General features: G+C 34.4%; 1 protein-coding gene across 8 annotated transcripts in view; it reads left to right on the top strand.

The window, feature by feature from the left end:
- Upf2 (UPF2 regulator of nonsense mediated mRNA decay) overlaps positions 1 to 12,730 on the top strand; it is a 705,876-nt gene that overhangs the window by 237,256 nt on the left and 455,890 nt on the right. For all 8 annotated transcript variants that reach the window (XR_016550243.1, XR_016550244.1, XR_016550245.1 and 5 more), the window contains one exon: positions 2,463 to 2,538. Coding sequence is in view for 5 of the 8 variants with exons in the window: in XM_090412106.1 (XP_090268232.1) it covers positions 2,463 to 2,538 (76 nt within the window). In the remaining 3 variants the exon portion in view is untranslated. The remainder of the gene's footprint in view (positions 1 to 2,462; positions 2,539 to 12,730) is intronic.

The raw sequence follows: 12,730 nt of genomic DNA, 5'->3' as shown, positions 1-12,730 counted from the left end.
TATTTGTTGTAAAATGAAGATCTGATCCTGGCAGCCTCTATTTGGCCTGAATCCAGCTTGTTCTTCACCAAGCTTTTCTTCCACAATTCTTCTCAACGGTTTCTCAAGTATACTTGCATAGATTTTGCCAGAAACACTCAGTAGGGAAATACCTCTGTAATTTTCACATGCAGTTTTATTTCCCTTTTTATATATGGGCACTATTAGAGCTCTACTCCAATCATCGGGAATTCGTCCCTCTGTCCAGGCTTTCTGAACTATGCAGTGCAGCCACTGTAAGACTCTTATACCACCATACTTCAGCATTTCTGGTCAAATATCATCTACTCCTGCTGCCTTTCCACATTTCAAGCCTTTGATGTATGGATATGTATTCCTGACTGCATGCCTGGTCAGTGTTTTTTACCATTGTTCTGTCATCACTGCTTGTTTCATTTAGCAGTTTTTCAAAGTAATTACTCCATACCTCAAGGATATCTTTTTCTCCCGTTTTCATGTCACCTTTATCATCTCTAACTCCTTTTACAGCACTCTTTCCTCCATTCCTAAGCTTCTTCAACAACCTCCAGAATATCTTGCCACTTCTTGATATTTATTTTCTATGTTCTTACCAAAGTCCTCCCATGAATTTTTTTTAGCTAGTTTTACACAGTGTTTAGCATTCTTGCATTTGTCTCTGTATTCTCTAAGAGCACAAGCTGACTTATTTGACAGGAACTTTTGATATGCTTTCTTCTTTTCCTTCACTGCCTCATTAACTTTCTGTGTCCACCAGGGAGTTCTGATTTTTTTATCCTTACAGACAACCTCACCCCATGCCTCTCTGGCAGAATCAATCAATGTTTTCTTCAGAGTTTCTCACTGAATCTCCAGGGTTTGATTCCTGTTCTCAAACTCTTTCATTTTTTCTTCAATAATCTTTGTGTATTTTAGTCTACAGTTCACATCTGAGAGCTGCTCAACTTTTATTCGCTTTAAAACTTTCTTACATGTTATTCTTTTGAATATGAAATTCAAATTTATCCTGCTCAAGACTAAATAGTGATCACTTCCAATTTCAAATCCTCTGTACACTTTGGTGTCCTGCACCAGGGAAAAAACATCACTATCAACAATAACATAGTCAATGAGACTTTTCTTATTCCTAGCCTCTTCTCTCCATGTGAATTTGTGCACATTTTTATGTTGGAACATGGTGCTAGTAATAACCAGTCCATGTCCTGAGCAGAAATCCAACAGATATTTGCCATTATTATTAACTTTGCTCTTTTCTCCAAATTTTCTCAAAATATTTTTTTATGTCTCACAATCATTTCCTACTCTGCTATTTAGATCCCCAACAAGGACCAACTTTTCATTTTTTTTCTAAAGCCTCAAAAAATTCTTCCACTTCTACCTTAGTAGAACCTTCTGTGGGACCATAGGCATAAATAAGTCTCATTGTCCAGTTCCCCATTCTCATATTTGCCCACATTACTCTACTTGAGACTGATTGCCATTCAAGAAGATTAGCCTCGTATTTTGTGTTGAATAATATGGCTACTCCTTCTTTTCCTTGATTGTCATTGCCTGAATATAACATTTTGTATTTATTGCTCAGAAAGATCTCACCAGTTTTTGTCTTTTCTGTTTCAGTCACACGTATTATGTCGATCTGGTACTTATCTAATTCCTCAGCTAGCTCCATTTCTTTACCATTCAGGCTTCTTACATTGATAGTACCAATCTCTAACTCTGGTGATGTTGAGTTGGGCTTTGTTTTCAGATTTGTTCCAGTAGCTGAGTTTTCACTGTTCGCCCTGGTTCCCTGGCGAAAACAACGGGGTACTTGTTTAACTGGGCAATGCCCTAGCCGGCATGAAATTTTGTCATGTTGTACCATCATTTTTTATTTTGGTTTAACCAATAAGAATACAATTTGGTCAGCTAAATCCCAGATTGCCAGCCCTTCCTCGTTCGTTCAATATCCAAGTAGATACCTAATAGCGTGCACCACGAGTAGGTGAGGATTGGACATTAGGTCAGAACCCCTGGTCGGTTCTCTGCATTCCTTTAAAGGCTATGTGGGGGTCTCCTCTCAGTTTTACAGCTTTGAACCTTAAGCGACTTTTTTCTCCTTCAGTAAACAAAAAGAAAAGAATAATGTATGCTATAAATTTATTAATATATCATTACATAAATAAATCACTGCTGTGCACCCGCCAACTTTGTCAGCATGGTGATTCTTGACGTGACATCCTGTAAAGTCTGTTCCTACAATTGCATGTAACAGTTAATCATTTTATTTTGAAAAAATCACTATGGTCTGATGATAATGTAGTAACTAATCATAATTTGCAGCTTTTTTTAAAAAAAAACAAACAAAAACAGTTTAAAATTGCAGTTATGTAAAGCTTAGTTATTTTACCATTAAAAGTGTATTTTTCTGCATGTTTCATTTTACTTTTATTTTATTTCATTAGATACTATTTAAAGACAGTGCTCAAACAAGTACACAAAACCAGCCACCTGATACAGGAGAAATAACACTAGAAGAAGGTGTGTATTGTCCAGTTAATATTTTGAAAGTTTATACAATCAGTCTTCGACTTACGACAGGATTTGACAATCTCATCGTAAGTCGGAAATCACTGTGGACTATATGGATATATTATCAGTTAGCATGCCTGAAAGACCACATAATGTAGGTCTATTTTGTTATATTTTCAAACTAATTTTGCTCTTGTTTATAGTGACATAATAATGTATAAATTATAACATAAAATTACTGTATACACTATTGTACTGAAATAAATAATGAAACATAAGTGTGCAATTTTTCCGTGTGACTACCGGTAAAATAATCAAATGGAAATACATGGAACAAGAGTAATTGTTCAAAGTTACAGTTTTATTAATTGGATAATTCATCAGAGGAGGAAGTTGCAACAAAGTTGGTGGTTCTTGGAGATGATTCACCAGAGCATATTTTTTGAAAAGTATAGTCTCATCTTCAGGGAGTTTTTGGTGGTAACAGGAATGGCCTTTTTTAAAATACATGCATACATTCAACTTAGTCTGCATAGTTTGTCTTTTCTTTCCTGCATAAATTTCCCTGTAGCAAGAGTGATTGCAGCTTTCATAATTCTATCTACTTTATAAATATTTTAAGGTTTGTATCAATTTTCTCAAGTTTAGTATTTTGGCTAATTTCTCTCTTATTCCCTTTAAATTTATTCAAATGACTTCTATTATACCAGCTTTGTTTATTCTTTTGTCTATTTCTCTATTTATAGAGTAATAGACAAATGAATAAACAAAGCTGGTATAGATTTGCGTTCACTAAAAATGTACCTAAATGGCTGAAATATTTTATTGTTCTATAGTTTCTCCGTTAAAAGAATTCAGGTGATTTTTTCCCTGTTCCTACCTATTTTCACCGTTTTGGTCTTTATATTACTAATTTTTCATGTCAAATTTATTACAGCTTTTTTTTAGTTAAAGAATCCTTACAACTTACACTGGATCTTTTAGGAGTATATCTGCTTAAAGCAGAGAGCTAAATTTAACATCACTGATTGTCATATCAAGTATAAATGCTATTTCTTTCATAATGTGATCCATATAGATGCTGAATAGGAGTGTTGGTAGTGTGCACCCCTTGTCTTACACCTGAATCAAGCAGCATGCAACGTAAATATAGACTATTTATTGCTCTTGTAATGTTGAATTTATTCCATACAATTTTAGCTTTCTCAAAATGCTTTCTTTTAGTTTCTTGTCATACACTTTTTCTAAATATAAATCTGTGTTATATTCCCATGATTTCTGAACTGTTTATCATCATACATTTCCTGATATGTACCCTCAGGGATTCAGGTTACTATGACAGCACTACATGAATTAGTTTACATTATTAATAATCCCCTATCAATATTTTCCATACAAATTAGTATTACTTTTCAGTACTCCATTATTGTTGTATCTAATATTATGTTCTTCTAATGCACTTCTAACTGAATAAATCCACCAAAACCTTGGACTTCCTCTGGGTCTTTTTCCTACAAACAACATAAAACATCTATCTTGCTATCCTTTCCTCTCCCATTCTGTTTGTGACCATACCATCTTAGATTAGCCCTACTCACATATTCAGTGTGTGAGTAGGACAATGTCAATTTCTTTCCTAATGTCTTCATTTTTAATGATTTTGTCATTGATATCTCTTCCCTCCCCTACCTTTCTCAGAACTCTCATATCTGTGGTCTCTAGTCTTTGATCCACTTCTTTATTTATTACCCAACTCTCTGATCCATAAGTTAAAATTAGTTTGAACACTGTCTGTATACAGATAGTTTTGTGTTTTGCTAATTTCTCTCTTACTCCATATAAATTTATTCACCATACCAACTATGCTTATTCTGTTGTTGATTTCAATATTTAATTTGCCATCTTCACTAAAACCTGTACTTAAATAGCTGAACTATTTTATTTGTTCTATAGCTTCTTCATTCAGAATGCAGCTGAAGTTTTCAGCGATCTTAAGACTTAAAACCTAAGGATGAACACTATTTCTGAAGATCACAACCACAAATTCTGATGTAGCTTTTGGCAATTTGTATGCCTGACAATTCTGAGTAGAAAACAAGTACACATTCAAATTTTAGATTAACACGCAAAGGGGTTATGTGTACTCAACAGGATAAAAAGGCTGTGCTAAATGAATTGGGTTTGAAAGAATCTTTTTTGTGAAGGAATGATTGTAACCTTGGATGTCTTGTAATGTCTCAAAGACATCATCTAGGTGATTACACATGATAAAAAATTATTGGAAAACTTGAAGAAGGCCACAGAATTACTGATATTGCTAGGTTGGAATCTCACAACATTGTATCCAGGTTCTGGGCATCATTTCAAATGTGTTCCAAATGTTTGCTAAGAGGTCGCCCTCATTCTACCATGGGGCATAAAGACAGATTTGTGATTATAACAGCAAAACATAATTGATGCACCAAGGCAGGTCAGCTTGCAAGTTAACTCCATTCAAGCATAGATATCTTCACAAACTGTGGCAAAATGTCTGCAACAACTAGAGTTATATGCCCGAAGGTGTAATCTGTGTCCCTTTATCCACAGTTCATCGTAGTGGAAGTTTTCATTGGTGTTGTACCGATAAAATTGGGACATGACAGTAATTGGCTAATGTACTCTTTACAGATGAGTTGTTTTAGTCTTTCCTTTGATTCTAGGCAACACTTGATTTGGGGTGAAAGTCATACTGCTTACCATTGTAAGAATGTTCTTGAAAGGGATAGATGTGACAGTGCAGGGAGGCATTATGCTTAATGGATGCATCAACCTACAAGTGCTGGAAAAAGAGACTATGACTGGCGAACAATATTGCAACAAAGTTCTTCAACATCATATTCAGTGGTTCCATGGTGCTGTAGGAAAAGATTTCATTTTTATGAATAACAATGCCATACCACGTCCTACAAGGATATTTGGAGCCGTGGAGATACTTCTGGAAACTGAGGACATTAATCAAATCGAGTGGCCAGCACACTTTCCAGATCTCAACCCATACAAAAAGTCTGGGATGCAATAGGGAGACACACATTGCTGCTCAAAATTCCCCTCCAGAAACCAAACAAGGCATTATCCTTGCTCAGGAGGAGTGGGCCAGTTTGCCTCAAGAACTCCTGAATCACTTGGTCCTAAGTATGACATTGTGAGAACTTCATTGCAGAGACATATTTCATACTGAAATGTGTCTCTCTCTTCTCTCTGCATAGTTTTCTGTAATCACTGTTCATTAATTCCTTAAAAAAATTAAAAACTTACATCACCACTAACTTCCTATCTACAATTTTCCTCCAAATTAATCTGTTACCTGCCAAGACTCCAACATTATCAGATCATATATTTCTGTCTTCTAAGGCACTTTGACTGTATCAATCCACCTATATCTTGGTCTTGTTCTTGTCTTTTTCCTACCAACCTGGCAGAGAAAACTTGTTTTGCTAATGTTTTCCTTCCCATTCTATTTAAGTGAACATACCACCTGAGATTAGCTCTGCTAATGCTGATAATGTCAAGTTCTTTCCTAATATCCTCATTTTTAATATGATATTGCCATTGATGCCATCTGTTCATGCCCCTAATCTTTCTCAGGACTCTCATATCTGTGGTCGCTAGTCTTTGATCAAGTGTTTTACTTCTGACCCAGCTCTCAGATCCATTAAATTAAAATTGGCTTGAACACCATCTTGTATACAGCTAATTTAGTATTTTGACTAATTTCTCTCTTATTCCATATGAATTTATTCAGTTGACTTCTTACCATACCGACTTTGTTGATTCTGTTGTCCGTATTTAATTTACCATCTTCACTAAAAATCATGCCTATATAGCTGAAATGTTTTATTTGTTCTATAGGTTCACCATTCACAATGTAGTTGATATTTTCAATGCTACTAATTTCATTTGCTTTGTCTTGTTATTGCTGATCTTCATACCATATCTATTACAACAGTTGTTCAGTTTAATCAGAGAATCTTGCAGACTTGTAGTGGATTTATTTAGAAGTATAACATCATCTGCATCAGGTTTAATACCACTTTCCTTCATAATATGATCTATATAGATAATGAATAACAGAGGGGATGATGTACATCCTTGTCTGACACCAGATTTAACATTAAACTATCTTTCTGTACTTCCTTCAATTCTAATGGCTGACTTACAACACAAATAAAGATTAAGTATTGCAAGATGTTATAATGCCTCATTGACACCATACAAATGTAGCATTTTAAACTATTTTATAACTTTTCTCTTGGCACCTTGTTGAGCTTGATGTTGTCATATGCCTTTTGCAGGTCTATAAAACTTAAATACAAATCTTTGTTATATTCCCAGGCCGTTTGTCATTAAAGTGAAAATCTGATCCTGAAAGTCTCTATTAGCCTGAATCCAGCTTGTTCTTCACCAAGCTTTCCTTCCAAAATCCTTCTAAACCATTTCTCAAGTATACTTGAATAAATCTTAACAGGAACACTCAGTAAGGAAATACCGCTGTAATTCTCACATTCAGTTTTATTTCCCTTTTTGTATATGGGTACTATGAAAGCTCTACTCCAATCATCTGGAATTCATCTCTGTCCAGGCCTTCTGAACTATGCAATGCAGCCACTGCAAGACTTTTATACCTCCATATTCTTAATATGCTATATAATACGCTAACCACTCGGTCAACCAGGCTGGCCGAGTGGTTAGCACATTCGCTCTCCAGCCAAAGGGCTACGGGTTCGAATCCCGCTGTGGGCAAGGATGTTTGTGATTGTCTGTGGAAATAGTAGTGGTGGTGGTTGGCGGTAGATGACGTTCGTGTAGTTGCGGTCAGTTGGTGGATTGAGTGGCAGAGACAGAGTTGTAGAGCAGGCCCCTCCCTCGATGAGTCTTTGGTCTCCCTGGAGGTGTCAAATAATAATAATAAAAAAAAAAATATTTCGACAGTTCTGGTCAAATATGATCTATCCCTGCTGCCTTTCCACAATTCAGGTTTTTGGCATTTTCTACTTCAAGTATGGATATGTATTCCTGATTTGCATGCCTGTCGAGTGTTTTTTACCACTATGCTGTTACTGATTACTTCATTTAGCAATTTTTCGACGTAATTACTTCATACACGAAGGATATCTTTTTCTCTACTTTTCATGCCCCCTTTATCATCTTTAATTCCTTTACTGAGCTTCTTCAACAACCTCCAGAATATCTTGCCAACTTCTTGATATTTATTTTCTATGTTCTTACCAAAGTCTTCCCACGACTTTTGCTTAGCAAGTTTTACACAGTGTTTAGCTTTCTTACATATGTCTCTGTATTCTCTAAGAGCACAGGCTGACTTATTTGCCAGGAACTTTTGATTTGCTTTTTTCTTTTCCTTCACTGCTTTAACCTCCTGTGTTCTGATTTTTCTATCCTTGGCTGTAATCATGAATTATTTTTCATATACAGTCATACGCCGACTTATACTACCCTGACTTACGCTTATAGTCTACAAACCTTGCGATTGTTTAATGTTATGTTCTTGATAAAAATTTTATCACATAAAAAATAATAATGTCATCCAAAAGAAGCAATTCCGATTCTTCTACGGCTAGCAGGAAAAGAAAAACATTGACTTTGGAAACAAAACTCAACATTAATAAGTATTTTGAAGGTGGAATCAAAATTTGTGAGCTAGCAAAGAAGTTCGATCTACAGGAATCCACAGTAAGAACAATCATAAAAGAAAAGTTTACAGATTTTGGAGGACATAGATTCTAACGAGGAACAAATTGTAACCACAAGGAATAAAAAAATCATTAGCTTGCTATGAAGAAATTTTGCGTGACAAGAAAAAGACATTATACTGTCAGGCGAATCTATTAGATTTTATGAAACCATCGACATCGAAATAACTTTCTTTTTTTTTATGTACAAAAAACTACAATTATGATTATATTTCTTAAAAAATATAGGTGTTTTTGTAAACCTTTGGTCCCAATTGTATGTTTGTATATGTAAATTACATGCAAAATTATACCCCAAGTTATGCGAATTCGACTTACCCGATTTTTGTTGGTCCCACCTACAGCATAACTTCATGGTTTTACTATATAGGTAAAAATGTAGTTTGTCCTTAGCTTTTCAACACCACCATAATTGTAGTGTTTGAAAAGATTTTCTCTGTGCACCTTGTCATTTCCGGATCCTCCATTTTTCAGATTTGCATAACTAAAGAACAGATCCTTGTCATACTCCCATAAGTTCTTAACTGTCTGTCTTAAAGTCAAAATCTCATCATCACCAGGCCAAATCTCATTGAGATTTGGTCCGAACCCAGGTTCTCCAAGTTTCTGTTCTACATTTTTTCTCAACCTCTTCAACTATGCTTGCATAAATCTTTACTTGGTACACTTAATAGAGAAATTGCTCTGTAATTCTTAGATTAGCCTTTATTCAGCTAATCATTCAGCTTCATTCCCTTTTTTATAGATGAATTATGAAAGCTCTATTCCAATCATCTGGAATTTGACTTTCTGACCATGCCATTTGAATTATGGTGTAACCACTGTAAAACTTTTATACTGTCATGTTTAAGTTTCTGGTAGAATATCATCAAAACCTGTTTGCATTCTTCTTGAAAATTTTCTACTACTGCTGCTATCACTTCTTATTTTGTTTAACAGACTTTCAAGGTAATTACTTCAGTTTTCCTTTTATAGTACTCTATCTTCCATTCATACAAAATGTGAAAAAAGAAATGGAAAGACTTGAAATAGACATTCTGGGCATTAGTGAGACGAGATGGGAGGGACAGGGTGATTTCTGGAGTGGGGAATTTCGGATAATATATTCAGGACAAAAGAAGGGTGAGTCAGGTGTTGCAATAATGCTTCATGAAAAAGTTGGAAAGTTAATCACTACAATAATTAACTATAGTGACAGAATCATGACGATAAGCATTCAAAATGAACCAGTAAACCTCAATATTATAATGGTCTACATGCCAACATCACAATATAGCGATGAAGAAATAGGAGAAATTTATGAACAAATAGAAGAAATCTGGAGCAGCTTTAAAGACAGAGACAATACAATAATAATGGGAAATTGGAATGCTATAGTGGGAGAAGAGAGCAATGATAATGTTTCAGGAAGATTTGGTCTTGGACGTAGGAATGAAAGAGGAAAGCAATTAATAGAATTTTGTACACAAAAACAGTTAGTTATAGCAAATACACTATTTCAAGTTCCAAAAAGAAGAAGATACACATGGAAAGCACCTGGGGATTCAAATAGATTATATATTGGTCAAGAAAAGATACAGAAACCAAATAAAAAATTGCAAAAGCTATCCAGGTGCTGACATTAGTAGTGACCATAACCTTGTCTTAATGAAAACAAAACTGAAACATAGGAAACAAATCCAAAGATACAAACCAATAAGATGGAACCCTGAAAAATTAAAGAATAAAGAAGTAAAGAGAGGATACCAAGAGGCATCTGATCATAACATTCCAGAAAACATAAATAGTCAGAACAATATTGAAAACCAATGGAATATGATTAAAGAGTTAATTACACATTCATCAAATCAATTATTGAAAAATGTAGAAAAAGAAAACATTGGATAACAGATGAAATACTTGGCCTTATGGATGAAAAAAGAAAATATAAAAATGCTGTTAAGGAAGAAGATGGGGCCAAATACAAATATCTTAAAAATCAAATTACAAGAAAATGTAGACAGGCCAAAAAAGAATACCTGGAAGAACAGTGTAATAACATAGATGAATTATTTAAAAAAGAAAACATAGAGAAAGCCTATAAAGAAATTAACAAACTAACTTTCAAATTTAATAAGAACAGCAAAAACAATGCCATCAAAGATGAAAATGGAAAATTACTAATAGAATCTGATGATATATTAATGGAATGGAAGAATTATCTTGAAAATCTGTATAATGGCAACGAGCTTGATGCTGATATCAGCATAGAAAATCAAAATGAAGATAATCTAGGGCCCCCAATAATGCGAGAAGAATTTGATAAAGCACTGTCTGAAATGAGTAAGGGAAAAAGTCCAGGTGTAGACAATATTCCTATAGAACTGCTACAAAATCTAGGTGATGAGACAAAAACCTTAATCTAGGTGATGAGACAAAAATCAAAATGAAGATAATCTAGGACCCCCAATAATGCGAGAAGAATTTGATAAAGCACTGTCCGAAATGAGTAAGGGAAAAAGTCCAGGTGTAAGCAATATTCCCATAGAACTGCTACAAAATCTAGGTGATGAGACAAAAACCTTACTCTATCAATTAATAGCTGAAATCTATGATAGAGGAGAAATACCAAAAGAGTTTACGAAATCAACCATAATACCAAAAAAGAATAATGCAAACAAATGCAGCCAATTTAGAACAATAGCTTTAATCCCACATGTTAGCAAAATTCTGCTAAAAATTATTCAAAATAGAATTTATTCAAAAATAGATTGTCTATTGGATGAAGACCAATTTGGATTCAGAAAGAATAAAGGAACAAGAGAGGCAATACTCTGTTTAAGAACAATAATAGAGAGAAGATTAGACCTTAGTCAAAATACTTACATTTGCTTCCTTGATTTAGAGAAAGCGTTTGATAAAGTAAACCAGCAAATACTCCTAAATTGTCTAACTAATATCGGCATAGATTTGAGGGATAGGAAAATAATTTATCAAATTTACAAAAATCAAAATGGACGGATTAAAATCAATGATAAGGAGAAATATAAGGAGTGGAGTAAGACAAGGATGTATACTTTCACCACTTTTATTTAATTTATATATTGAAAAGGCCGTTCAGGAAACTAAAGATAAAATAAATAGTGGCATAAAGATAAATAGTGAGCAAGTCATGTGTATAAGATTTGCTGATGACATAGCCCTTGTAGCAGAAAACAGAAGAACATTAAAAACAATGCTAGAATTACTAAATAATAACCTTGAAAAATATAAAATGAAAATCAACACAGATAAGACTAAAATCATTGTTACAGGCAAAATCCCTATTAATATAGAGCATATAGACATCAGCGGGAAACAAATAAAACAAGTGAAAAGCTTTAAATATTTAGGAAGCCTAATAACAGAAGATGGCAGAACAAGAGAAGACATAAGATCAAGAATAAACAATGCAAAAGCCCAATTCTCTAAGATGAAAAGCATTTTAACAGGAAAACTCAACCTACAATTGAAAAAAAAAATTAGTAAAGACATTGATATGGAGCATTGCACTGTATGGATGTGAAACCTGGATTCTAGGCAGAGAAGATGTAAGAAGATTGGAGGCTTTTGAAATGTGGTGCTGGTGCCGCATGAACAAAATAAAATGGACAGAAAAAAAATCAAACCAAGTCCTGAGAGAGATAAACGAAACAAGAACTCTAATTAAATCGATCAAAATTAGAAGGGATAGGTGGTTTGGACATATACTTCGACATGATGGACTTGTGAAAAGAATAACTGAAGGCAAAACAGAGGGGAAAAGAAGAAGAGGCAGACCAAGGAAAAGCTTTCTTGACCAAGTCAAAGACAGCACGGGTTTGAGGAGTTACCAGGAGGTTAAGAAGAAAGCCAATGACAGAGCAGAATGGAGGAAATTGTTGCTGAGCTACCAGTCCCAAGACTGATGCAACTGATGAATGAATGAATCTTCCATTTCTAAGCTTTTTCAATAGCCTTCAGTAGCCGACTTACTTATGACTTTTGTTTAGCTACTGTTACACATAGCTTAGGTCTGTTACATTTATCTCTGTATTCTCTTTGGTCATCTGCTGACTTATTTGCTAGGAGCCTTCAGTATGTTTTTTTTTTCCTGGACTTCTTGTGTCTACCCTAGCATTCTTATCTTTCTCTCCTTGCAGGCAACTTGACCATATACATCCCTAGCTGAATTAATATTTTCTTTAGAGTTTGAACGGAGAGTCCAAGGTTTGGTTCTTGTTTTTGAACTTTTTCATTCTTTCTTCAATAATGTTTGTATAGCTGAGTCTACAGTTTACCTATAAAGGCTGCTCATCTTTAATTCTTTTTAAACCTTCCTTACATACTGTTCATTTCAATGTGAAATTAATTTTTATCCTACTTAAAACTAAGTAATGGTCACTTCCAATTTCAGATCCTCTGTATACTCTTGTGTTGTACCTAGTATGAAGATA

The sequence above is a fragment of the Typopeltis vanoorti genome, chromosome 2 (assembly GCF_054136105.1).
Source record: "Typopeltis vanoorti isolate ZY-2024b chromosome 2, IOZ_Tvanoo_1.0, whole genome shotgun sequence".
In the NCBI taxonomy this organism is placed as follows: Eukaryota; Metazoa; Arthropoda; class Arachnida; order Uropygi; family Thelyphonidae; genus Typopeltis; species Typopeltis vanoorti.
The sequence above is the reverse complement of the archived record's forward strand: the minus strand, read 5'-3'. Positions and strand labels throughout refer to the sequence as shown.